At 44.5% G+C, this 27,787-nt stretch overlaps 1 protein-coding gene across 1 annotated transcript; it reads right to left on the bottom strand.

The window, feature by feature from the left end:
• Nucleotides 1-700: 700 nt before the first annotated feature.
• CLTA (clathrin light chain A) lies at nucleotides 701-20,841 on the bottom strand. The gene is made up of 5 exons (XM_060101116.1): nucleotides 20,516-20,841; nucleotides 13,316-13,353; nucleotides 11,114-11,231; nucleotides 6,736-6,847; nucleotides 701-1,169 (listed from the first exon to the last, which is right to left on the bottom strand). Exons 1-5 carry the CDS (start codon nucleotides 20,715-20,717, stop codon nucleotides 998-1,000), a joined length of 642 nt encoding a protein of 213 aa, XP_059957099.1. The 5' UTR covers nucleotides 20,718-20,841; the 3' UTR covers nucleotides 701-997.
• Nucleotides 20,842-27,787: the final 6,946 nt, after the last annotated feature.

Raw genomic sequence — 27,787 nt, 5'->3', positions numbered from 1 at the left:
TAATGAATGTTTTGATGCCTGACTGGAACACAGTCTCCTACAGGCACCTACTGTGTGGATCAGTGTGGTCCAGAACGTTCTATGATGACGTAAATGTTCTATAATCTGCCCCGTGCAATCCGAATGCTACCTAACTACATGTGGCCACAGAGCATATGGAGCTAGGGACTAGAATTGTATTTTAAATAGCCACCTGTGGCTACTGTACTGGCCAGCAAGGTCTAGATGAAGGACTTGACAATAGAAATATTAGCAAAGTGCTAAGGATGGCACAGATCCCAATGTGTGCTACAGGGATTCAGAGTTAATGGGGCCAGCCACATTCATGCCATCCTGACTCAGGTTTACTGGCTGAATCCAAAGGAGTAAGGGTCTCATTAGCTTTATTTCCCAGAGAGACCCCTGCTGAAATATACTATCCAAGATCCTACAGTAAGGGACGGTTACAAACAAGAGCCACCTGGGAGAGGGTGATTCAAAGCTCTATCTTTGGTGGGCAATGAGGGGTTAACTTTTAGCCAAGGAACTCCCTTTTCAATGGAAACTTCCACAGACTCCTACTATAGACAATAGAAACGCAGAGCTATTTTAGTTCAAGGCAGGGGTTGGCACCCAGTGGCTGTGCCTCAGCCCTAGAAAGGATAAAGGGAAATTCCTCACCAACCTCACTCCCAACTGCAGCACATCTTGTGGTCAATAATGAAGCTTCATGTTTGTTTATTGTCTGAAACAGAAATTTATTCTCAGAATAATGCACAAAAGCACAGGTTGAGGCTGCCATTGGGAGGCTTCCCCTCCCTTCCTCCGCCGCCTTCCCTCCTCTTTGAATGCCAGGGACAACACAGTTGAAGGAAACATGCAATCACAAACAACGATCAACTCTAAAGACAAAAGGTTTGGTCCAAAAGAACTCAACATAATTAATCCAATTACCGTGAAGAGCTTCACTGAGTAGGATTAAGATATTGCAGATGTAGTGTTTCCACAGGGTGGCTCTTCAGTGCACCAGGGGGGCCTGCTTGAGGGAGATGAGGACAGAACGCATGCGGGAGACATCTTTGGCCTGCTTGCTGGACTTGGGGTTAAAGTCACACAGCCGGGCCACCCGCTCCCACTCAGTGCCTGGGGACGACTCTTCAATGTCATTTACAAAGGCTTCTTCTGCTGCCCTGGAAGCAACAACAAAAGATGTTGGTTTAATGTAGAATCCCTGTTAGCTACCTGGCAGCTGCCCTGTTATGAAAGCAACTGCCTCTTTATGCCTGACTTAGCGGCATTCTGGTTTTCCAAAGAACAGCCCCTGGCCCAGGTCAGACTCGGGAGCAGACACATGGCCAGCTTTCCTAGGCACAGGGTGCCCGGACTGCTGCGTAAAATGTTGGAATACAGGTGTTTGGTTCAGGACTCACTCTCTCTGTTGATACAGAGAATTTAAAAAGCCAGTCCTTAGCCAGCTACTCACCGCCTTCATTAGCAAGGGCAAAGCAGCAGGCTGGCCAAGAACTTGAACAGCAGTTTATGTTGGGCTGTACTAAGTTTCAAGTAAATTTAGAGACCTCCAAAGAAGCCCACAGGTCACTGCACAATAGCCTCTGGATTTATTCCTAAGGCTGGAGAGAAACAGGGCAGATCAAAAGGAATTCAAGACAAAGCTCCCATGCTAGCAAGCACTAGAGACTAAAGCCATCTAAAGCCATTCTGGAAGGGGTTTGTTAGGACATTCTCCAGTTCAGCCAAAAGTTTGCCATTTTCCCTCCAGCCGGGTACCATGGGCCTCTCAGGGCACTCTGGCAGGGGTGGGCGCCCAATGGCCGAGAGCCAAGCAGTGTGAATTGCTTTTTGGTAGGATGCTGCTCCAACATTTTTTCACACCAAGGTCAGCCCATCCCCAGTTGGGAACTAACTTGTAGGAGCTACAGCCTAAAAAGACAATGCTAAGAGGAAGGAAGACACACTACTTCATCTACTCCAACAGGCATCACGGGCAAAGCGAAAGCAATGGAGATGACTGGTCTGTGGGGACAGAGGGGTGGCACTCTCACAGGGATGGCCGTGGCAAACACCGCTGAAGCCCAGAGCCACTACAACACTGCGACTTCATGGCACACACAGGGGCAGTGAGAAAGGTTTACTTAACTGTTCTAGGCTGTAGCAAGGATGGTTTATGTTTGTGCTTAAAGGTGAAGAAAAGAAACAAGAAAAACTTTAGGTCAGATACAGAAAATGAGAATGAGCTCAATGCAGATGGTCAGTAAGCTAGACATGCCCTTGCCACTCTGTACTCTTGGGGACGTGCGGCTGGCTTTGCTGGGCCACCCTGCTGCCCAGCAAACCCAGACTTGACTTTTCCAGTCTCCATTTCTACTCCAGAGAGAATGTGCAAAAAGTAAATCCAACACCACCTGTAAGTCCAGCATTTCACAAGTCTCATTGCAAATGCACCCACGGGCCCAGGAAACCCATCATCCTAACCCATCATCCTAATGGGATGAAGGGCTCAAGGTCATGCGCCCTAAGAGGCTGTACAGACCTCAGCCTGTTGTCTACTCTTCCCACAAGTTCCTCACTTCCTTCATTCCACCCTCATCTCCCTTACATCAAAAGGCTAGTCCTAATTTTCAAGGAGGAAACAAGCAATTCAGCAATACTGCTTTGATAACAGAAATCCTTAAACCAAAACAAAACTTTTCCAGAGAAGTTGCAGTTTTCTTTACGAGGAAAAGCCACAGTGGCCTGTGTCAGACAGCTCTGGCTATCTCGACCTCAAAGCTGGGGGTCTCTTTATGCCAGAGTGGGGGACAGGGCATCAGAAGCTGGCCACTAAACAACAATTTCTGGTATGAGACCACAGAGAAACGATTACAGACCCCACGGGAGACTGGCCCCTCTGCTGACTCTTCTGCCCCAACCCCACATTCTTCAAAGGAACCCAGTGTAGAAAATGCTGCCTGCACTGGCTCCTAACCCAGGGCTTCTTCCCCGTCCCCAGGTGGGGACACTCCCCCTTCCCACCTGGGGCAGGGAGGCAGCAGTGGCAGCAGCAACAAGAGGTCAGAGCCCCCCCCCCCCCCCGAGTCCCAACGCCTTCCCACACGAGGTCACGAGATCACGAATGACTCACGTTTTGAAAGTGAGTGAGCTTCCTTCCCTCCAAACCCCAAAATGAAAAATGGCAACTAGAGTTGCAGGGAGTCGTGGTTCTGTGAGACAATCAATGGAACATTCCCCCAGCTTATCAACTCTTAAGCAGCCCCCTAAGAGTTGAAATACTTTTAAAAGCAAACCAACTTGTGACATAAAAGGAGCATTAACTATAAACAGAAAGTAGGAACAATCAAGACAAGAAAAGGAATTAGTTTTGCAACATACACATAACCAATCACGTCAGCGAAGGGTTGTTTGTAGAAAGCTTCATCTGCCACCCTAGACAGCAAGAGGTCCAAAAGGCAGGCAAGCAGGCAGGAAAAAAGAGAGAACATTGAGAAGCAGAAACATCTCAAATCCACAATAGAGGCACGACTGTGCTCTGGGGAGCTGCTCCCAAGGCTCCATCCTAACCGAGCGAGGCTTCCAGCACTGGACGCTCCAGCAGGTGAGGCTTCCTATTGGCCTTCCCCACGGGATTCTCCAGAGTGAGTGCTGCCAGCTTCATCCCCAGGCCTTACCCCAGCGACACCCACTTACGGGCTGAGCCCTCTGATAGACATTGTGTCCATTCCATCCTCAACCCCAAACAACCTAGGATGCTGAGTGTTCTCCCCGCACTTTACAGATGATGTGATAGAGAAGGGAGGCCTCGAGATGAAGCAACCTGTTTGGCAACAAGTAGCAACAGGGGTGGCAGAACTGACAACCAAGGCGGCTCTTTCCACCGTAAGTTACTGCTGCTCCCCAGCTGGTGCACGCTCGGGAAGCCACGCCTCCTTCCTGCCAGCCTCAGTAAACACCACTGGGCACAAACGCTGCCAGACGCCAGGAAAGCTAGGGCCCAAAGCCAGCTTAATCTTGGATTATCCGACTACTGCTTCCCCACACTGACTAGCCGGGACCAACTGCCAGTATCCTGGGAATATAGATGGTCATTTCAAAATGCCCACCTTTGAAAAAAGAGGAGCTGGAGGCAAGTAGTGAGAAGACCTGCAGACAAGGGTCCTGGCTCTGGTGTACTGTGTGTCCTTGAACACAACCGTCAGTGTGCTCAGTCCCTGCCAGACTCGACTGCTTTGACTGTGTACAGCCCAGAAGCCAGAACTTCATCCCCCTTTCACTCTCACACGGGAACGGACCTAAATGGCAACTCTGGGACAAGAAGGAAAGGGGGGCAAGCTGGGTGGGCAAGTTCACAAAGCAGGGGACAGGCTGAATCCCTGGGCCCAGCCAGCCCCCCTCATCCAGCGTGGGTGGGCAGGGAACCTCCCTCAATGAGTCTTACCCTCTCCTTTGCCCAGTGAGTTTGGGGCACAGGAGTGGGAGGGACGCTTTAAGGACAGTCATGCCTGGTCATTAACCTAAGCTCCCATATTTATTTGAAGGGAAATTCTAGTAATTTTATTTTTAAACTCACACATACCCTTGCTTATCTCCCATTTTGGTTTATACATAGGAGGTGTTATGTGGAAATTTAAAGAAAGCAAAAAGAACAGCCTGATTGTAACTCCAAATAAGTCAGCAGGAGAACTAGTTTGTGGGCACAATGAGTGGGAGGGAAAGGAAAGGCAGGCCAGCTTGTCAACTCATAATCCTTTTAGTTTACACAAAGGGCTAAACCTAGTCAATTTCAACTTGTGCTTGCCTCTACTGGGAGAGAATAAAGGTTTAATGACTCCTGTTCAAAGCATTACTGAGACAACAAAAGCTTGCTGTCAGGCTTTTGCCCCTTTGCAGCTAATAGCCAGAGTGGAAGGAGCTGTTGGTGACAGGACAGCACGGCCCCATCGAGGCTACAGCCCCAGAACAAAAGGGAAACCACACACAAAAACTCAGCTGGCCCTTCCACCTATTTAGAGGGGCCTGAAAGCAGCAACCCTCAGGCAAGGCAGGAAGGGGACTCCACACGTGGAGGGTCAGCCTGGTTTTACCAAGTACTTCAGAGCAGATGCACGGCCTGAGGCAACTCGCCAGGGTAAACGGGGCCTCACAGGGTTCCTGCACAAAGCACCCATCCATCCTTCTTTAGAAACCTGGGGGAAATCATCCTGAATGAGCACAGGATAAAGGAGCCTGGACCTGTCAGCACTTCAAACTGACCACAATCTCACAGCAGAAGCCCCCAGAAGCTAACGCTACTACCCTCAGCAACTCAACCCCGACCAGAGGGCAGCCCCAGCATACTTGTCACAAAACTTCAAATGGAACCTGACAGGCACGCATGCCCCACCGGAAGGTGGCCAGGACAGAGGCTCAAGCCTGGCACCCGAAGCAGTGACAGAACCAAGAACGGGCAACAGGAGACAGGTAGTTGAAGGCTGCTGCACAAACAGTCCATCTGTTCTGCCGTAGCCGCCCCACAATGGCAGAAACTGTCTGGCAAAGAGGTCAGCTCCCTCTCTTCTGGCAGATTTCCACTTAAGAGCTGCCAGAGACAAGGGTACTTAAACCCACTCCTGCCTCTGAGAACAAGGACCCAAGGCTCTTTACCATGAAAATTACAAATAGCCCCAGGCCGAGTCTAACCTATCTTTTACACTGAAGTGGGTGGAGTGACTATGAAGTGAAAGCCAGTTCCGAGTTCGCAGGGGAAGCAAGCCCACTGGCCTGCGCCCAGGCGAGCAGTGCTGCCCCCATCTCTCTCTCTGAGCTGCTTCCAAGTGGACTCTGAGCATGGAGCATTTAAAGACCACAGCTGCTGGTCGGTGGTGAAGGAGAATGACACTGTTTACTCCCTACAACTACTTAACCTTCAGTAAGTGAGTAAATTCTGAAAAGAGCATTTTTTTAAAAAGTCACCTCAAGGTTTTTCTCAGACACAGGTAATAAGCACCCAGAGAACCCTTAATTCTGAAGTCACTGTGTTGGAAAATCTTGGCCACCTAATGACGAAACACACATCCCTGCTACTGGACCCTTTGGGGAGCAGCCCTCAGAGGTAGGGGATGCGACATGACTGAGTCTATAATCACCTCCAAAGTACTGAGATCCTCGAATAGTCATGAAAGTGGCCTTTCATTCCAGGGTTACATTCTTACATGTGGACTTGATCCCGTGAGATGACACTTCCTTCTGCAGAATCATACCATTACAGGCAGTGCACACTAACCAAACTCTCAGCTGCAGAGCTAGACGCACTACAACTAGTGTGGCGAAAAAACGGGCTGAATTACTCTCACAAGATCCAAGAGACTTGTAACCCTTATGTTTCAAGTGTGTATATATATATATATATATATATATTTTTTTTTTTTTTTTTTTGCGGTATGCGGGCCTCTCACTGCTGTGGCCTCTCCCGCTGCGGAGCACAGGCTCCGGACGCGCAGGCTCAGCGGCCATGGCTCACGGGCCCAGCCGCTCCGCGGCATGTGGGATCTTCCCAGACCGGGGCATGAACCCGCGTCCCCTGCATCGGCAGGCGGACTCTCAACCACTGCGCCACCAGGGAAGCCCTCAAGTATATTTTTGAAAACCTGCAAAGACATTTCACCCTAAAAGACGTGGCACCTGAAAACCTACACTGGCTGGTGGAAACGGACCTGATTTTGTCTTGGCAAACGAGCTGTTCTAGAAGCAATGCGGACTGACCTGTTATTCGCTTTCGTCTTCTGTAGCTGCTCGTCCTGCCTCGCATACCACTCATCCAGCTCCTTTATTGCTTTTTCTTTCCACTCTGCTTCCTGCTTCCGAGAATTGGCATCTTTGAAGGGAAGGAAAAGAAAGACGATACAAATGAGGCGAAATGCAAATTGAAGTCCGCTTCACCGTGTATTTGGGCTTACTAATCTCATGCTGTGTGCGGGTGCATGTGGGTGTTGGAGGGAGAACAGTCGGGAGGGAAGATAAAATTCTCTTTTCCCTGATTGTATGTCCAGCTCTCAATCTCAGCAATTCTACTCAAAGTGTTTCACCACCATTTATCCCAGTCCACCTACCTATATGTTAGTGGATCACTAGTTTGGGGGGTTTTTTGAGGTGGGGGAGAGGTGGAAATACTGACTTTTAATTTTAAAAAAGGCTTTTGGGACACCAACTGGGGAAAAAGCAATTACAGGTGATTCTTTAATGATGCTGCCAGTTCAGGGTGGACTATTAATATGAGATAATCTTTTAATAAGATCTCCTCACAAACTATATTCCACACAGGTTGGACAATTAATGGTAGATGCACATCTATGAAGCAGGGAGCTATGAGAAAAATGATCAGAGGTACAGATGATTCCAGAACCAGGAAACAGTAGGGTATAGATGGAATTGAGGGGAGCACAAAATATCTACTCCTCCTTAGGCCACAGAGCGAGTTGGTGGCAGAGCTAGGGCAGAACTAAAGGAGAAGCTCCAATCGGAGAACTGTGGGGGGAGAGGTGAGGGTCGTCATTAACAGCTATCCAAAAGGCTCTAGGTGAGAGAGAAAATGCACACCTAGCAGGTGTGCCAGATTGGATTCTCACCCACAAAGTTTCTCAGGACTAAATACGAGTTTCCCTAAGATACTAAGCTAAAGAAACATGTCAGTAAATGGTAGAGAGAAGGAAATACAGGTCATACTTTTGCCACAGTTGACACCGGAAGTCACCCTAATACCTAAACTTTAAGCACATTCTTAAGGATGTCCTCTCTGGCAGGTGTTTTACAGACATTTCATTTAATCTTTACAACAATCCCAAGAAGGTAAACTAGTCCCATATTCAGCAGTGAGAAAAGCTACAGCTCCGCAAGTTTGAGTAACGTTCTCAAATAAGTGGCAGAGCCAAGATTCACACCCAGGTCTGACTCTAAAGCTCACACATTCTTACTTCACTGTGCTGCCTCCAAAGAGAGGGACGAGGGACGGAAAGGGAGGCAGGCCCAGCAACAGTCACAGATGTGACCAGCAGATGGGCATCAGTGATCCAGACCAGAGTCTGGACAGTGCAGAGCCAGAGTCCAACATGTAATGAGTGTCCTTGAGGAGCAAAGTACAAAGCAAACAACCTCTTTAAGGGAAGAAAGTAAACATTCAGGGGCAATTTTAGGGCCTTTGCAAGAAAGGTCTTGTAGTAACAACCTGCAGAAGACTTTGTAACAACTAGAAATAACCTAGTAGCAGCTAGAAACTCCCCCAAAGTTTCAGATTATAAAGAACTTTTTACCCTATTATCTAACTTATCAGAAGGTGACATATTGGCTCAGGAGGAGAATTATTTCACTCAAATTTTCCACTGATGACTCAAGTATACACAGTAAACTTGTGATGTGTGTCTGTCCATGGCATTAAGTGTATGTGGAATGGAGTGTGCTGTGATGCAGGGAGAGATGCTGTGGGCCAACAGTGTCCTATGGACAAGAAACTGAAAAAACTTTAAACAATAAGGTCTCCTTTTCAAGAGTTGTGAAATTACTTCCAAAGAATTACTTTTTGATTGGAGAGTATTTTCTTTCTGTATAGTCTAATGATCATTTTACTGCATAAAATAGTTCCTTTAAATCGTCTTCTTGCTTTTATAAATTTATGAAGTGACAATGGCAATAAGAATTTAGAATTCTTAAACGCTTAGCTTGATGGAACAAAGATCCAAGCTGTAATACAGCGTCTCTGAATCTGGGAGGGAGAAGGGAGAGGAGAGGGTGAAAAATCCTCTTAGAGAGCAGGGTACGCTGACAGCTGTCTTCTCTGGCCATACACATTAATGTTCACAGAAAATTATTGGAAAACGTAGCACACAGCTAAGCTTAAGGCCATGGACATTGCTTCTCTATTTTTAGCATCTTGCACTTTCTCACAGTTCTTGCAAGGGAAAAAGGTGAAACTACAGAAACACCTAATTCATGGACCAGTTTAATTCGATTCTACTGGAATACGAGGCCAAATGTTTGACTTCCCTCAGGAAAGCAACATGAGTTAAGAAAACAGAACTTCATGGAATATTCCCAAAGGGCCCAATTTGATAATTGAAAAAGAAAATGCAATTTTTCCAGACACCAAAGTGTACGCTTCTCCATGGAGAAGACAACTTTGCTAAACTTTGGGGGAGGAGAAAAGATAAAGCTGGGTTCTGCACCATGAAAAAGACTCCAGTAGTACTAATACCTGCTAAGTCTTACCTCTAAGTCTACTTAGAAGAGATGCTCAAAGAAGAACAAGCAAGGACCAAGGCTGTTTGCACCATGAAGACCTATCTTCATCTTTCTAAAGCTGCGCTATCCAGTACAGTGGCTACTAGCCTCATGTGGCCATTTAAATTTATTAAAATTAAATAAAATTTAAAACTCAGTTTCTCAGTCATAATAGCCACATGCAGTTAGTGGCTACCATACAGAACAGCACAGATACAGAACGTTTCCATCATCAAAGAAACTACTATTGGATACTGCTGTAAAGGTTAAACATAAGTGTGGGGCCTCCCTGGTGGCGCAAGTGGTTGAGAGTCCGCCTGCCGATGCAGGGGATACGGGTTCGTGCCCCGGTCTGGGAGGATCCCATATGCCGCGGAGCGGCTGGGCCCGTGAGCCATGGCCGCTGAGCCTGCGCGTCCGGAGCCTGTGCTCCGCAACGGGGGAGGCCACAACAGTGAGAGGCCCGCATACCGCAAAAAAAAAAAAAAAAAAAAAAAAAACATAAGTGTGCCCTCTGTTCTGAAAGCCACAGAAACTGGGCTGGAGAGACACTAATTGGCTGTATTATCTGGGTCAATTCCTTTCCTATTTCTAGGTGTCTTTTCCTATTTCTACACCATCTGAGTCATGTTTTCACTAGTTCAGTGATTCCCAAGAAGGAATAATAATGCTGACACTGTGGTAACGTAGAAGCATGTTGCTATTTCTAGATGTAAAATAAAATATTTAGGCACGATGTATGTGGTGGTGTCTATATCTTAAAGTGGATCAGAAAAAAAATTATGTGTATATTCACAATACACATATAAATGTATGCACATGTGAGTGTATAAAACACACACATACATGCCTCATTTATACAAAGACAACTCAATATGGCAAAATGTTCATTACTGAATCTGGAGGAAGGGGCACACATGTTTGTTTTACTCTATTCTGTGTCTGAAATTTTAATAAAAAATTGAGAAAAGAATACCCTCTGGATAACACCCCCCCCCACCTCTGCCACACCTTTCCAACCCACATGTACAGATACCAAGTTTCTCCCGATCTTGACCAACAGCTGACACTCCACGGAGAAGGCTCTTCAGCAAAGGCCAGGCTGGCTGGCACTGATTCTCAGGCTTGGCCTGCCCCTCGAGATGGCGTACACTAAATGCAATGCGGCTGAAGGGATGGGTATGGATTCTGAAGCAGAGCTGACTTAAGCTGAAATTCTGACTCTACCACTTCTAGCCGTGGCGATCCAAAAACTTACTCTTCCTCTGATCCTCACTTTCCTCACCCATAAAAAGTAAAAACTTACAGGGATATTAGGGTAAGAAAACCAAATCGTACATATTACCTAACATCCTTCACATTTTCCTCTCAAGCATTACTTTAAATTCAGCCTTCAAATGGTAAATGGACTGTGAAGACCCTCACATGGATATAATACCTTCAGGTTTACAAAGCACTCTCATAAATACCATCTCAGACTACCCTTGGGGTTGATAACACTGATCTTACTTCACAGATGAAGAAACAGATTCTGTAAGGTTTGAGCAACCAAGTGCCCAGAGCTGGTAAGTTACAGCTGGGCATGGAGCCCAGTCTTCCACTCCAAGTCCAAGGCTCTTTCCACAGCACCACTCTGCCCTTCCTGAGAGGAGAGATACACTATGGCTCTCTGGGCTGCCTGAATCCCCGCACAGCGGCCTGTGATTAAGCATCTCCACGTGGTGGCCTTGTGACCTTGTTGGGAAAGATACCTTCCCCAAAACTGTACAAGGACATTATGGCTAGTTCATGTTAAAAAGGAATAAAAGTAGAGTCAAGGTCAACTATTCCACTGAAAACAGATACCCAAAGACAGAAAGGGATTCCTTACCAAGGGCTTCCAAGCGTTCCGTTTGCTCTTCTCTCCATTTACGGATACTTTCAGGCTCTGACTGCAATCGATCCACTTGTGAAATAGCTGCATAACTGTCTGTTGGCCCATTACTCTCCTTAACACAAAACACAGTTGTGCTCTATCAGTACCAAAACCTCCTCCCAGAAACGCACTTCACCCAAGTTAGAACCGCTGTTTATGTGCAACACTGATGGCTGTGGTAAATGTAAAGGATTACCTTACGAGCACCACCACCACCTTATGTGCCAATAGGGAGCTTTCAACATTATGCGCTCAATCCTTGCAATCCACAAGGGAGCCTGAGTAGTTCTTATCCTGTTAATAAATGGGACATGAGTGGGAGATAGGAAAGCTGGGGAAGTGAGTAATGGACTTACTAGGAAACAGTGTGATCAGTTTTAGTTTCCTTACTTGACACAGAGATTGTGATATCTTCAAAGTAACAAAGGTACACAGCACGGCAAGGCCTAGAACCTGACACTTCTAAATGTTATTATACAATACAGGGAAAAGTACACTTAATACCACCTAATCAAAATATAGTGAATTCTAGGAAAAAGAGAGTCCAAAAGAAAATGTATAGTTACTACAGTCACACCAAAGAAAAAAAAGGCAGGCCAATGTGAGTCACAGCATATGGGGAGGGGAGGGAGACACACAGGTTCCTTAGAGTGGTTAAGATTTGGGAGCTAATAAATAAATTGATAGTCAAAAAGAATCTAATCTTTACAGAATTATTTCACCTACTGAACTAGGGAATATTACCAGCTTAACTTAACCAGACTATAAATAAAGATGGAAAGAAAATTATTTACAGTAGTACTTATTAGTAATTAACTTACTGTTAGTACTTTCCATGTTTCAGCCTCATAAAAGCTTTATCTCCCAAACACCTTGCAAGTCAAATTTTTATTCCCATGTCAGCAGTCGGGGAATTAAACTGAGGTGCAGAGAAATGACATGTCCAAATTCACAGCTAGTAAGGGATAAAGCCAGGACTGAACCCCATTCCATCTCACTCTAAAGACCAAGCTCTAAACCAGGGATTGGAAACTATAGCCAGCTCGGCCACCTGTTTTTAATTAAATTTTACTGAACAGAGCTATGCCCATTCGTTTACATACTGTCTACAGATGCTTTCATGTTACAGCAACAGAACAGGTTGACAGAGACCTTATGACCCACAAAGCTTAAAATGTTTACTATCTGGTCCTTTACAGCAAAAGTTAGTCCACCTTTGGCTTAAACCAATTAGACTAATCTCATCCTTCCTGACAGTTAACTGGTTGAAGGGTGGGCAGAAACCCAGGCAGAAGCAAAGCACCACGCTATTTCCCCAGGCTAGTGATTACTTCCATCTGGTCAAGAGGGAAACATAGGACTTTTGTTGAGTGGTTGGGAGAAACCTCCATGTTCTAGATTGTATGACATGCACATGTGAGACCTGGAAGTGCTGTAGCCATTCTGCCACCGTGAAAGAGTATAAAACTGCACACTCAGCTGGCAGAACCAGAGTCCTAGAGGAACTGAGTCGGAATCCAGGCCCGAGGACCCCTAGCCTATCTCAGAGTTCTTTCAATTATATGAGCTAGTGAATTCTATTTAAGCCAATGCAAGTTGGGCTGGTGACCAAAAACTCAGTGATACAGAGGGAAAATAATGGTAGTTGTCACAAATACCAGCCACCCCCCACCCTCAAGACAATCTAAAAGCTAAAAGGTTCCAATGCTGGCCCCACCACATACTACCTTTGTTACTTTTAGACTCCTGGTTTAACCTCTGTATGCCTCAGTTTATTCATCTGTAAATGGGAATAACAATAGTTCAGGTCCCTCAGATTGTTGTGAGAATTAAAGAAAATTCAGTATAAACAGTGCTTGATACTACATAGCACAGTGTTTAAATTAGCCGCCACTGCCACCACCACTGCCATCATCATGAAGGGTCATTTCTTGAGAATAAAGTTGGTAACACTAGGGCCAGGTCAATCAGATTTTAAAAGACTACTCTATCAATGTCACCTCTCTTCAAATCCTTCCACTTTGGCAGGTAACATACCAGTTACTAATACATCCAGGAAAGTCAAAGGAGTAGGGTCCCTTCCAGGTCAGTCAATTCAAACCACAGGAAAGGAAGACTCTCAACACTATCATGCAACATAATCAGAGTACTCTGTACCTGGTAGTATTCGCCATTCATGATTCCATCAACGGCATCTGCAAGACATAAGATTTCAATCTGTCAATCAGGGCTGGTCATGTGCTGGGCCAAAGGGTTACAGAGTATGAAACAGTGCTGTAAGTACTCTAAGTTACTAAATACTATCCCTGTGCTAGGTACCAGATAAACAATGGACAACTTTCTATTTAATGAAATCAAGATGTGCTTACACAAATGACTTCCCCAAAATGTGGACAAATCTGTCCAAAAGCTTTTGGTAATTGTCTTCTGGCTTAGAGATAACACTTAGAAGCCCGGCAGAAGAGCCTCACAGAGCAACAGTTTCTCTATGAAAGTTCTAGAGAAGGCAAAGGATAAGGGTGGCCCGGAATCCTTCACAGCGAGCAGAGATATGCAGCTTCATATTTAAACCAAGGTGCTTTCTTGGGGTCAGGACTCTCCATCCTTTGGCTAGAATAGGTTTGGCACCTGAGGGTCTACAGTTGAGACTTCTTGCTAATTCCTCTAGTCTACTTGGAATTAGTCCAGAACAGTAAGATTTGGGCGTACCAAATTAAATTAGTGTTTTCAAGGATGCAAGTTACAAAAACTCAGATTGTATACAATCTGATCTTACTGGCACAATTAATTGTTCAAGAGCTAAATGAGAAAGTCCATCTCAGAAATATGAAAAATGTCTTAAGACCCAGAGATTATCAATCCATATAGTACAAAATGGTGGTCCACAGGCTGAACATATTTTATTTAAAATACAAAGCACTAAATCAGGAAATTTCACAAAATCAGGATTCCCAGTGTGTGTGTGGGGGGGTGTGCAGACAGAAGATCTGGCAATACTGGGCCTGCATTCCTTAAATGAAGGCAGCCTTTACGTGCAGCACGCTCTGAACAATTTGCCAGTCCCCACTAGTCCCATTTTTTTTTTAAACCCATTTTGTGTGTCACTAATTCAATTACCTGATTGGCCCAATAAGCATGTGTTTCTAACCCATGCCCTGACCCAACAGCCGTCACTGAGACAGCCTGTAGCAGGCTGCACGCCAGCCCTTTGGAGTGGCTGCTCTGCCTCCCCTTGAAAGCTTCAATACAGGCACCATAAAAATGCAGCATCCACCTACATATTCTATGTATTCTCTATCTGTTGGTTCACCCGTATTTACTGCCTACTATGTAGGACTTCCAGTATTTTGTCCAATTGTTTTCAAACTATGATGACCATGTTATTGCATGGGATGGGAGAGGGAAGAGGAGAAAAGAGATGAACCTAAAAGATACAAGAACCCAAGGAGTAAAAGGAATGCAGAGCAGCTAGTGTGGGCCACCATCACAAGGACCTCAGAAACATCAGAGGTTTTCCTAGAAGCCAGAGGCAGGGTGCTCTCAGCTGCATTCTTTCCTTTGAACAGGCAAAGATTTCATCAAACCACTCCAGTTTTCTTGGTTCCTAACTAATTAAACCAAACTTGAACCGCCTATTTTCCAAATCAACCTCGTTCTCTTGCTTCTCCCAATTACCCTCCTCTTAGCTTTGGGAGTACTGAAAACTTTCATTCCCCAGCATGCCTCCTTGATACCAAAACATTGTTTTTAAAAAAAGGAAAATGGAGACAGAAGAAAATGCCACATAATTTCATTACTCAGCCTATTGGTTTCTATTTTTTTTTTACTTTATCTAATGCATACACATAAAATTTCTTCCAGCAAAACAACTCCTATAACAGATGCTTTTTAGTAATCCATTCATCTACATCATGAAATTCTCAACTTTTTTAGTATGAAAACACCTACTACTTTCTGCTTCCAATGTGCCAGGCACAATGTTAAACACTTTCTCTACATTCAGTTTAATCCTCACAACAAATCTGTATGTATCAGCACTTCACAAACGACCTTAAAATACATGTAGGGTTGGTTCCTTGAGAGGTAAGTAAGGTGTTCTTGAAGGGGCAGATAACTAATGACAGTATTTTCACTCTTAAATTTATTTTTTGTTTAAGATATATAAGAAAAACATTAAATGCATGTATCATGAGATAATCAGCATTTAAAAAGTGGTGCAATTCCTGGGCAAGCAAGAAGTCAGAGGAAGGATCATCTGATAACCTGAGGCATGAAGACAAACCACAGGATCTAAGCACTTACAAACCCATCACAGCTCTGATCCATGTTTCACTTGCTGGTTATCTATCAATCATTTCAACATATTTCTCGTACTTTTCTTAATTTCCTTACTTGTTTTACTCCTATGCTTTATTTATGCAAGTACAAAAATGAGTTTCTTGTAGTTTTTGTCAGTGGCTTTTTTCTACTTTAAGTTGTTTCTGTGCCACCTATCCCTATGATTTTTTTTTTTTTTTTTTTTTTTGCGGTATGTGGGCCTCTCACTGTTGTGGCCTCCCCCGCCGCGGAGCACAGGCTCCGGACGCGCAGGCTCCGGACGCGCAGGCTCAGCGGCCATGGCTCACGGGCCCAGCCGCTCCGCGGCATATGGGATCCTCCCAGACCGGGGCACGAACCCGTATCCCCTGCATCGGCAGGCGGACTCTCAACCACTTGCGCCACCAGGGAGGCCCTATCCCTATGATTTTTAAAGTATTCTATCAAGTTTTGAAAATGTAAATTTAGCAAAAAACTAATAAAAGTATTTGCAGGGGGCATATTCAATCCTTCCTCAGCAATAAATTTCTTGACATAGAACTGATGGATCACAGAATATATATTCTAAAGACCTCTAAACACCAGCCATTTGCCCCCTTTGGTTCATCATTTGTATTTCCACCATCAACACGAGTGCCCCATTTTTCAGACCTTCACTGATACTAGAGACTGAGTTTTAGCGTGTTTTAAAATTTTTGCTAATCTGATAGCAGGAAAAAAAACCTTAAGGTGGCTTTGTTATGCCAATCTTCTGTGAGGTGATCACCTGACATTTGATTTTCTTCTTTACTAAACTGCCTGAGTTTTGCCCATTTTTCTGCTATCCTTTGATTTCTAAGTATTCTTTCTGTATTATTTGTTTTCTCACATTGCAAATATTTTCCCCATTATCTTTTTGTATGGTTTACAATAGTTAATGCCTAGAACTACTTAACTTGTATGAGACACTATCAGTTTTTTTTTCCTTTATGATTTCTCTGTCTGCATTTATGATGAAGGCCTTTCCTACTCCAAGATAAATATTCACTTTTCTTCTGGTACTTAAAAAAAAAAAAAAAAGCAAAAAGCCTCTCTTTAATCCACTTGGAATTTATTTTTTTTGAGTAAAATTTAAAAAGTGAGATATGGGACACGGGTTCGAGCCCTGGTCCGGGAAGATCTCACATGCTGTGGAATAACTAAGCCCGTGCGCCACAACTACTGAGCCTGCGCTCTAGAGCCTGAGAGCCACAACTGCTGAAGCCCGCACGCCTAGAGCCCGTGCTCCACAACAAGAGAAGCCACCACGATGAGAAGCCTGTGCACGGCAACGAAGAATAGCCCCTGCTCGCCACAACTAGAGAAAGCCCATGCGCAGCAACGATGACCTAACGCGGCCATAAATAAGTAAGTAAATACTATTTTTAAAAAGTGAGATAATTTTAAATCTTCGGGCCTACAATGGCTTGTCTGGCCAGGCCTACATTTTGGTTAATATATTACAACTAACACACCAACTATCCAGTTAATATTTATTTCAACCCAGGGCCACTGTCAGTAGGAGAGACCTTGGTCACTACTCCAGACACAACATCACAAGCAATTCTCATCCCATAGCTCTTTCTAAGTCACATGTTGCCTGTCCTTTAGCTCTGAAGACTCATCCAGACTCACTGGCAAGTGTTTTGAGCTTTTATTAGTTACTGTACTACTGTACTGACATTCAACTGGCTCAAATCAAAGGATCATCTGTTGCTATAGAAACATGAAGAAGAAAGGCCACCCAGGGCCTTGATTTATTAGGACAACTAAGCTAACCAACTTGATGCTCCAGAAGGAAACTTTCTAGGGCATCTCTAGAACTCCAGACAAAACTCCAGCCAGAATGTTTCCAGAGATGAAACTCCAGACAGAAACTCCAGCCAGAATGTTTCCAGAGATGAAAGACTCTTTATCCCAAACCCACCTTCAACTTCCCATGTTCCCCAACCAATGGAAGTCAAGCAGACCTGGGTCTGAACTCCTGTGGAGTCATGCATTAGCTTGCCACTTTAGGAACACTGCTTAACTTCCACAACCATCAGTTCTCACCTGAAACAGGATGACACTACCACTCTGCCTGCAGAGTTACTGCATGGATCTGAAAGTACACAGAGAACCTGGGGCACAGCAAATGTGCAGTATCACTAAGGATCATGGATGCAATTTCCCCGAACTTCCCTCCACCACTGCTACCAAGAAAATTACTCTCCACCTCCAGAAAGCTTTCCTTTATGCACCTCTCTTCCTTCGATGAGTGCCTCACTGCCATACTCTCTCAGTAACTCCTTAATCACCTCTCTTATCCTCCTCCATCCTCAGCCCTCACGACTGAGGGCTTTTCCTCGGCTCTGGACTCGGGCTGCCTCTTTCCTGACCGTTTGTTCTTACTCAGTACACCCAAGCCACTTCATTCAGCTGGTTACCTCCCACCTCTAAACTAATGTTCTTCTCCGGATGTCCTAACAACTGAGGGTGTCATCCAAGGCTCAGGCCTAGCCTCTCCTCCATGGGAGTTTTCCCCAAGGCTGGGGGAGTTTAGGTATGTTCCTCTCTCCTCAATCTCTGTTAGTGCCTCCTGCCTATATATCTCTGTATGGTAACACATCAGATACAGAGCTCCCTCCTAAAATCTGTGTCTTCAGTACACCCCAAAGCCTATAGGCTTTGGAACACCTTTCTCACCTCACTCCCAAGGAATAATAGGCAGGGACTGTGTGTAGTCATAACATACCAGGTTCTGTGTGTAAGCACTTTACGGGTGCTCTCCAATATAATCCTAGCAATCCTGTGTGGTGTGTATCCGCACCTTTTACAGAGAAGAAAACTGAGGCAGGGCAGTGGCAGCGATGGTTATGTAAGTTGTCTGAGACCACAAAGCTAAACTCACATTCAAGCAGTCTAGGACAGCACAGACTCTTAACCCCTAGAGAGAGAGAAGAAAAGAGAAAAAGAGAGAAGATAAAGTGTCCAACTAGTGCTCTAGTCCTCAAAGGAAGTGCTGACCACTGCACTATTTTTTTTCTGACCACTGCACTATTACCAACCTCAACTACATTGTCAGAGATCTGGCTTTAAGTCACTAAATGCTTAGTTCACTAAGAAAGTCCTTCCTAGGAACTAAGTCAGCAATCATCCCTTCCTTCCCTTTGCTGAAAGCTTGATGCACAAGGGATCTGTGTGTCCAGCTCTATTCTTTCCCTTTTACCCCTCCCATCACCAAGATCTGCTGGTTCTATACAGGACCCCTGTACCTGACATTTTTGCACATTCCTTTCTATCTACTGTGTGCCAGACACCCTGCTAGGCACCAGGGATACAACAGTGAGCAAGAGTCAACACCGTCCTTCAATCAGGACAGTCTTCTATGAGTCCTGATACCCCCAACTGTCCTCCCCAGGGCAACCACAACTGCCTTTCAGAAATGACAATCTCTTATCCCAGGCCACCCCTGCTTAAACAACTGCAACAGACTATGGCACAGTCTAAGGTGGGGGGACTTGGCGCTCAGCTATTAACTTGCCCTTTTTTCTTAAGCAAGTCGTTTCTCTGCAGGACTCAGTTTTCTCCTTCTATTCAATGAGTGAGATAAACGAAGGATCTAAAAATATTACGATTCTCAGGCAAATGCTGAAGACCTCCCGACAACAACAAAGAAACCCTAATCACCTAAAGCCAAATTCATTTTCCAGACACAGCCTATTTCAGCCCAACCTGCTTGCTATAAATTGCATTTTCAGGTACACTACCCATTCTCCTGTAAATTCTTATTGGGCAACTGATTTGCTCAGGAGGCAACATGATGTAGTATAAAAATTCAGGCTGCAAACTAGCAGTCTCCCCACCCCCACTCCCCAAACAGGTTCTGCTTGGCTCAAGACTGAGATTTCGGAGTCCGAACGGTTTTACGAAGACCACTCACTACTCTAGTGCACCAAAGCCGCAGTCTCCAATACTCCTTATTATCTCACAGCCCGCATGTTTCTCTCATTTACGTTACCTGCCTAGGCCCTTAAGGTCTGAGTTTAGGGTAGCATAAACACCCCTATCTGTCCCACCTGTACCTTATTCTCCCTTAGTTGGAACGTTTTTTAAAGAAATGAAAAGCCGCGTCCCGTTTCTTCTAGCTCATTTCCTACTTCCCTATACGATTAAAAAGGTCTCTTCGACTCATCCTTTCCCCCTACCGCCATAATCCGAAGCACTGCACACAGGTAAGGCATTCAGAAGTCAGACTGGCAGCCTGCCACGTGCTCGCTTTCTCTTTTTTGCTGGAGCTTGGCTGGGGAAAGGCCACACTACTTTTTCCCTTCACCTCCTGGAAGACCGATCCAGGCTAATCTCAGGTTCTGCTTAGGTAACACTGCCTACCAAAGCTCTTCCCAGAGGAAGGAGAGCTCCGGAAGTCCTAGCAGTGATACGTTCCACAAGCGGTAAGACTCTTGCCCTCTTTGGCCAGAGTTTCTCCAGGGCTAGACCGTCTTTCTCGCGTTCCCTATTCACTCCTCCTTTCCTCCCCCTCACCCAACATTCTGTACACCTTAAGTGCTGAAACACTGAACTGCATTGCCATTTTCGTTTCTGTCTCGAAAACGATACCACGATTTTTTTTTTCTTTTTCCGGCCTTCCTTCCTACTAACTGGTCTGTGTTAGGCTCAGACTGGCCTGTAAGTCTGGCCAAAGTGCGCCAATGCGGCTGTGCCTCTGAGGCCAGGCTCAAGGCACAGCAAGTGCTCAGTGAAAGATCCCTGCATTGAACGGGCTTCTTCGGGTTCCTCAGCTTATCCTATTTCCTTGACTTTTTCCCCCGCCCGTGCCCGGGAGCGCTCAAACACACTCACAGAACGGACCAGGCTTGCCGAGCCTGCGTTTCTGCATGACTGAGCCGGGGTCCCGTTTCCTTTTTGCAATCCTCCTTAACCTCCCGCTCAGCGAGGTACAAGAGTTACACAGAGCTCTCAGACCCGCTCCGGGCCGAGTTTCCGGACAAGTGCTCCCGCCCCGAACGCGCCCGCACTCACCCGGACCCCCCGGCGGCTCGCCGTGCGGCTGGGGCCCGGGGGCGCCGCCGTCCAGGATAGCGAAGGCCTCGTCGTTCTCGATGCCCGCAATCTCGCTCTCCTGCTGCGCCAAAAAGGCCGCGGCAGGGTCCTCTTCGCCAGCCACTCCGTTCCCCAGCGCGGGGCCGCTAGCGTGGGCGCCGAACGGATCTAACTCAGCCATGGTGGGCAGTTCAACAGCACGAACACCGACGTTGAGAGACACACCAACCGACCACGCAACTCGGCGCCCGGCAGCAGCCGCTGTGGTGGCGACTGATATCTAGCGGGAGGAGGGAGAAGACGGAAGCGGAAACCCTGCCCCAATATCCGGTCGGTCTAGGCTGTGTTGGAGAGCCGAAAAGGTAATAACCAATCAGAGGACAGAAGTGGTTCAAGAGCTAACCAATCAGCCGGAGGAGGGTTGGGCCCCCGAGTGAAGCTCGTGACTCGGGAAGCACCTGCGTGGAGGGTGCTGAGCCCGGCCGGCCCCCGGCAGGCGGAAGTGGTGCGTGACTTAAAGCAGCTTTGCCTGACCCGCCTTTGGTGCTGGACCGACCCGGGACCGCCACCTCACTGAGGACTCTGAACCGGGAAGTGAGGTGAAGTTAGGGCGGCGATGATTGGCCGATTTCAGAAGAGTCAAGCCACTTAGGCTTTCTGAATCTCAGTTTCCTCATTTGTAAAATGGGAACAAGAATCCTGCACTATCTCCCTCCCAGGATTACTGGGAAAACTGACTCCTTTTACGGCTGTGTACTGGCTTTCTAAAAAAATTTTTATTTGTTAACCCACTGACCCATTCTGGGTTGTTTTCTCCCCTAGAGCCGCCTGACTTAAATGTAATCAATTCAAATCCACTGTGACGTTTCTCCCCTATAGTATTGTTATAAAAAGGCGAATATATCCCCTTATACAAAGCCCTTTTGCCGCCAGTACTCTTTTCAGAGCTACACAGAAGTTTCTAGGACTGAAAAATTCCTTCAGGATCATCGGGTTCGTAGGGAAGCTGAGACCCCCATGAGGGGTCATTCCCACAGGGAGTCAGTGGCCAAGAGGAAACCCAGGTCTCCTGGGCAATCTCGAATGGTACTAGCCACAACATCTTATATGTGCACACCCTTCCCACCTAAGGACAGCAGGAACTTGCGTAGAAAACAAAGTGCTGTCAGTATTTCTTTTAAATCAGGGACATGTTAATAACATGGCTAGTTAATTTTGTCTACACCCTAGGGAGGATAATACAGTGATTCCAGTTCCTCGTGCTCATGTTGAGGAGGGGCTTATCCACTGGCCAAAAGAAGGACCTTTCTCCTTCACCACCACCACCCTGAAAAGTCGAAAACAGAAACAAACCAAAAGAACCAACCAGAGGTCAAAGTTGCCTCCAGAGGTAGTCAGCAAGGGACAAGAAAGTGGTTCCTAAAAATATACACTAATCTTTGTTGACACAAAAGGGTAATTGCTTCCTTAAAGCATGTATTTACCTTTAAAGTCGTTTAAAGTATGAAGTGTAGGAAAGTTTTGAAGAAAATCATTTAAGAAATTTAAAATTTTAGGGCCTGCACCTGACTCAGTTTCCCCCCTCTTTTGTTTTAATGCTCATCCCTAACATAAATGGGCTCATCCCTAACAAATTGGCAACAACGCATGAAGTAGTTTCACATTCTTCTTCTCTTTGAAACAATATATCCTGCCCCTGTTAGGAGGATAAGGGACAGGGACTACCCTGAGAGGGCCCCAGGAAGACAGCTTTTGGTTGCTCACAGCAGTAGTAGCTGAGGGACAGACAGCATTCGCTTGGGGGCAAGCGCGTAACTCTGGGGAAGCTGTCCTGAGAGTCACTTGCTAGAGGGGGCACCACCTCTCATCATGCAAAATCAGCAAGTGTTTATTCACTCAAAATTGAGGAAATCAGCTGCGGTGTTTAGGGATGACTTCACAGGGGAGGTGGCTTGGAGTTCAGTTATGATATTTGGGTAAGGTTTAGAAGAGTTACTCCTGGCGGCCTAATGTTACAGTTGTGCAAGGTTTCATAGCTTGGCATGTTTGGGGGACAGAGAGTAAATTAGTTTGGGTGGGCCTGAAGGGCTTAAGCAGAGGAATAATTGAAGGTAAATCCGCTGGGGTGAGGGCAGGGGCCACGTATGCCTTACTTATCTTTGTATTCTTAGGGTCTAGCATTATACCTGGCACATAGCAGGTGTTCAATAAACATTTGTTGCTGGAATGGAGTGGCATTTGAGATGGATCTCAAAGGAGAAGGGTTGTGAGATATATATGATGGAGAGGAAGAAAGGCAGGCTGTGCTCTGGGAAGTGATTTGGCTAGGTGATGGAAGATCAGGAAAGTAAATGGATACAGCTGAAGAAAGTGTGTTGGAGTCAAATCATGGAGGACTTAAGAGCCCAGGTGAGGATTATTACTACATTTGCAGAAGCTGTGGGGAGCCTTTGACGGACCTTACCTGGCCAATGACTCGGTCAGAACCCTGTTCTGGAAGAATCTTCTGGCAGCTCAGGCAGTTAGCATGGCAGAGGGTTCTAAAAACAGGGAGGACAGTTAGGAAAGACTGCTGCAGTGGTTCAGGAGGGAGATGCAGGGGACCAAGGATGATATTCTAGGAAACAGAGCAGTGGGCTCAGGTGGAAGGAAAATAATGGAGGTAATATACATAGTATAATACTTGGTAAGTAATAGCAGAAAGAGGAGGCACAGAGAGAGAGAGGAGATTCACAGATAACTTTTATAGCTTGTGAAACCATGAACAGAAATAGCCAGAACAGGAAAAGCCGGTTGTGTGGAATGGGAGGAGATGAGACAAATGAAGAGTTTAGCGTGGACATACTGAGCACGAGGGACCTGTGGGATATTCAGGAGACATTCCACAGGATATTGGAAATCTAAGTCTGAAGTTCAGGAGAGAGGAGGATCTAATTCCAGCAATGGTGGGCAAGTTGTTCAGGGCCAACTGTTCTGCTGAAAACAACTAGAAGATCTGGGCAAAAAGTTTTAAAAATCTCTTTGAAGGCATCAGAGGATTACCAACGCAGTGAGGAATTGTTGGCCAAAGTTCTAGAAGGGGAAGGAAGCCAAGAAAAGTGAGCCTAACATTTGGAGCCATTTCTCCTCTCAAGGAGACTGTTAGTTGTAAAAGCAGAGGCTGAGAAGCTGCGTAGAGTTTTCAATAAACAAGGCTGGGAGAAGAAAATAGTTGAGGGCCTATCAAGAAGAAGGGGCCCTAATAAATGTACCAGGCTTTTTGTTGGGACCCCAAAGGGCTACCTACTAGGAATAAAGGGGGAAAAGGCCTTGATTGAATTAAAGTGATCCAGGCTTTCTAGTGCCCTTACCTTAGAGCTGCCTGCCAAAAGCAAGAGTAAATTCTCTCTGACAGAAAAAAATTTCATCCAAAAATAAATAAGCATGAAAAGACAAAACATGTTCAGAAATATTTTCAAGGACAGGCATACGATAGAAATTCCAGAGGATTCAGATAATGGAGTTATCAGACCTAGACTTTAAACTAGCTATGATTAAAGACTTCAAGGAATTAAAATAATGAGAATTTCAGCAGTTCAAAATTTTGAGAACTAAAATTTACAGTATCTGATATTAAGAGTTCAATGGATAGGTTTAATAGTGGATTAGACATAGCTGAAAAGAGAACTAGTGAACCAGGAGACAGAGCAGAAAAATATCCAAGCTGAAACAGAATCAAAAGGATGAAAACCACAGAAAAGAGCATAAAAAACATGGGATACGAGGGACAGGTTTTATAATGTAATTTTAGCAAGGAGAGGACTTCCCTGGTGGCGCAGTGGTTTAAGAATCTGCCTGCCAATGCACGGGACACAGGTTCGAGCCCTGGTCCGGGAAGATTGCCCATGCCGGGGAGCAACTAAGCCCGTGCACCGCTACTACTGAGCCTGTGCTCTAGAGCCCGTGAGCCACAACTACTGAGCCTGCATGCCACGCCCACTGAAGCCCGCACGCCTAGAGCCTGTGCTCCACAACAAGAGAAGCCACCACAATGAGAAGCCCACGCACCACAACAGAGTAGCCCCCTGCTCACTACAACTAGAGAAAGCCCACGCGCAGCAACGAAGACCCAACACAGCCAAAAATAAATAAATTAATTAATTAATTTAAAAAAATTTCAGCAAGGAGAGTAGAGAAAGAATGGAGCAATGTTGGAAGAGAAAATTGCTAAGAATTTCCCAAAATTGGAAATCAAACCACAGATTTAAGAGAATCACCATGAACTCCAAGCAAGATAAAAAAAAAAAAACCAAAAACACTCCCTAAAAGAACTGTTTAAAATCTACATGCCTCTTGTGCATTTTTAAATTGACATCTAATTTTTTTCATAACTTAATTAGTTGCAAGGGATATAATTTCTCATATCTTGTAATAGTGATCCTTTCAAATAAAATCGTTGCATTGCTCTTTTAAATGTATCTGGTAGCATCTAAATACCATAGTGATTTGATACTCACCATAATCCATTAAAAAATGATAAAGCTTTTCATTAATATTAAATTTCAGATTTTTACTTTTGCTCCATAACACATACTACCATTCCAACACTTGCCCCTATCATACTTCCTGGTAACAAAAATATGTAATATAATTAACTTTTTAAAATATCCTATGACCATAAGGCTCTGAATGTTAAAATTTTGTTTTGCATTGACATCATTATTAGTAGTATACATTTAACCAAAGCAACAAAATATACCAGAAAATTTTATAATTACTAAATATTACTAAATATAAAAAGTAAAATTTTATTAGAAGTTCATGTCTTAAAGATCTTGATGGGCTTGTATTATCTATTGTGTAATTAGAATTTAGTACCTTAAAATAACAAATATTTATTATTTCACATAGTTTTTGAGGGTCAGGAATCTGAGGGGCATCTCTCATGAGGCTGTCTCACATGGCTGTTGTCAGGAAGTGTCAGTTCCTTGCCACATGGGCCTCTCCAAAAGGTTGCTCATGACACAGAAGTTGACATCCTCCAGAGTGAGTAATCCAAGAAAGAAAGAATGACCGAGACAGAGGCATAGTATCTTTTTAATAACTTTATTGAGGTAAAATTCATATACCATACAATTCACCCATTTAAAGTATACAATTCAGTGGCTTTTAGTATAGTCACAGAACTGTGCATCTATCACCACTCAATTTTAGAACCTTTTGATTACCCCCAAAAGAAACTTTGTACTTTCAGTCTCCACTTCTCAGTACTCTCAAATCCCCCAGCTCTAGGCAACAACTAATTTTCTATTTTCTGTCTCTGTAGAGTTGCCTATTGTGGACATTTCATAAAAATGGAATTATACAACATGTGGTCTTTTGTGACTGGCTTCTTTCATTTAGCATAATTTTTTCAAGGTTCATCCATATTGTAGCATGTGTGAGTACTTCATTCCTTTTTATGGCTTAATAATAATCCACTATATGGATATACTACATTTATTTATTTATGAGTCGAGCATTTGGGTTATTTCCACTTCTTAACTATTATGTATGATACTGCTATGAACATTCATGTACAGTTTTTGTGTGCATATATGTTTTTATTTCTCTTGAGTATGTATACCTAGGAATGAAATTAATGAGTATGTATACCCAGTATATATATTACTGGGTCATATGGTAACTGCATGTTTAATCATTTGAGAAATTGCCAGACTGTTTTCCAAAGTGGTTGTACTATTTTACATTCCCACCAGCATTGTTTGAGGGTTCCAGTTTTTCCATATTCTCACTAATATTTCTTATCTGTTTTTTTTAAGTTATTATAACCATCCTAGTGGGTATGAAGTGGCATCTCATTGTGGTTTTGATTTGCATTTCACTGATGGCTAATGATATTGAGCATCTTTTCATGTGCATGTTGGCTATGTGTGTATCTTCTTTGAGGAAATGTATTCAGATCCTTTGCCCATCTTTAAATTGCTTTTTTTCCCTTTTATTACTGAGTTGTAAGACTTCCTTATATTATAATACAGGTTCCTTGTCATATATGATGTTCTTTTCAAATATTTTTTCCATTTGTGTCTTTTCACTTTCTTGATGGTGTCCTTTGAGGCACAAAAGTTTTTAATTTTTATGATGACGGTTATTTATGTTTTTGGTAATATCTAAGAAACTACTGGCTATCCAAAGTCATAAAGGTACCTATGTGAGACTGATAAAAGTTTTTTAAAAATTCAAAATCAGGAATAAAAATAGGATCATTGAAGAGTCTAAAGACATTATAAAGATCATACAAGTATATACAGACAATTGTATGTTAATAAATTTGAAAATGTAAATGAAATAGAGAAATTCCTAGAAAATACAACTTAAAAATAACATGAGGAGAAATAGAACTGAATATTCCTATAACTAGCAAAAACATCTTAATAAGTTAAAACACTTCACATAAAGAAAATTTCATTTGGCTTCATTAGTGAAAATTCCAGTCTTCACAAATTCTTCCAGAGAATTTTAAAAAGGAGAATACACTTCTTAACTCGTTTTATGGGAAGCATAATCTTGATACAAAACCCAACAAAGACAGTAAGAGAAAGGAAAATTATAGGCGAAGTCATTCATGAATATAGTTGAAAAAACCCTGAGTGGGAGTAGGATGGAGTAAGCACATCCCTCTTGGTCTTTCCCACTGAATGCAGCTATAAAACCTAGCCAGAATAAATGGAGCAGAAGCTATCTGAGGACTCAGAAAAGGACTCTGGCAAATTGGGGAAGACCGAAATATGGAGCTCTGAACTGGCAACGAGCTCACCATTTTTTATCCTCTGGTCCTCTGCTACTTGACCGCAGACATAGGCACAGCTATGAAAATGCATGGCAGAGTGGGCTAAGCTCAGCTCTAGCTTTTACATTACTCTGGCTGGCGAATCAAAAAGAGTAACGCTGGGGAACTGAAGAGTACAAGGGAGATCATAGAGAGTGAGGAGCTTGGGAGAGTGACCCCATAAAAAACTGTTTACAGGGCTTCCCTGGTGGCGCAGTGGTTGAGCATCCGCCTGCTGATGCAGGGGACATGGATTCGTGCCCCGGTCCAGGAGGATCCCACGTGCCGCAGAGCGGCTGGGCCCATGAGTCATGGCCGCTGAGCCTGTGCGTCCGGAGCCTGTGCTCCGCAACGGGAGAGGCCACAACAGTGAGAAGCCCGCGTACAGCAAAAAAAAAAAAAAAAAAAAAAAAAAAAAAAAAAATTTGTTTACAAATTCCTGG

This window comes from Mesoplodon densirostris, chromosome 6 (assembly GCF_025265405.1).
Source record: "Mesoplodon densirostris isolate mMesDen1 chromosome 6, mMesDen1 primary haplotype, whole genome shotgun sequence".
Lineage (NCBI taxonomy): Eukaryota > Metazoa > Chordata > Mammalia > Artiodactyla > Ziphiidae > Mesoplodon > Mesoplodon densirostris.
Note: the sequence above shows the minus strand (reverse complement) of the source record. Positions and strands in the feature narration are given on the sequence as shown.

Coding starts and splice junctions, on each gene's coding strand:
- CLTA (XM_060101116.1), bottom strand. CDS start 20,717: ATGGCTGAGTTAGATCCGTTCGGCGCCCACGCTAGCGGCCCCGCGCTG. Junction 13,354..20,515: donor CGAGCCGCCGGGGGGTCCGG/GTGAGTGCGGGC, acceptor TATGTCTTGCAG/ATGCCGTTGATGGAATCATG. Junction 1,170..6,735: donor AAGACGAAAGCGAATAACAG/GTCAGTCCGCAT, acceptor TGTTGCTTCCAG/GGCAGCAGAAGAAGCCTTTG.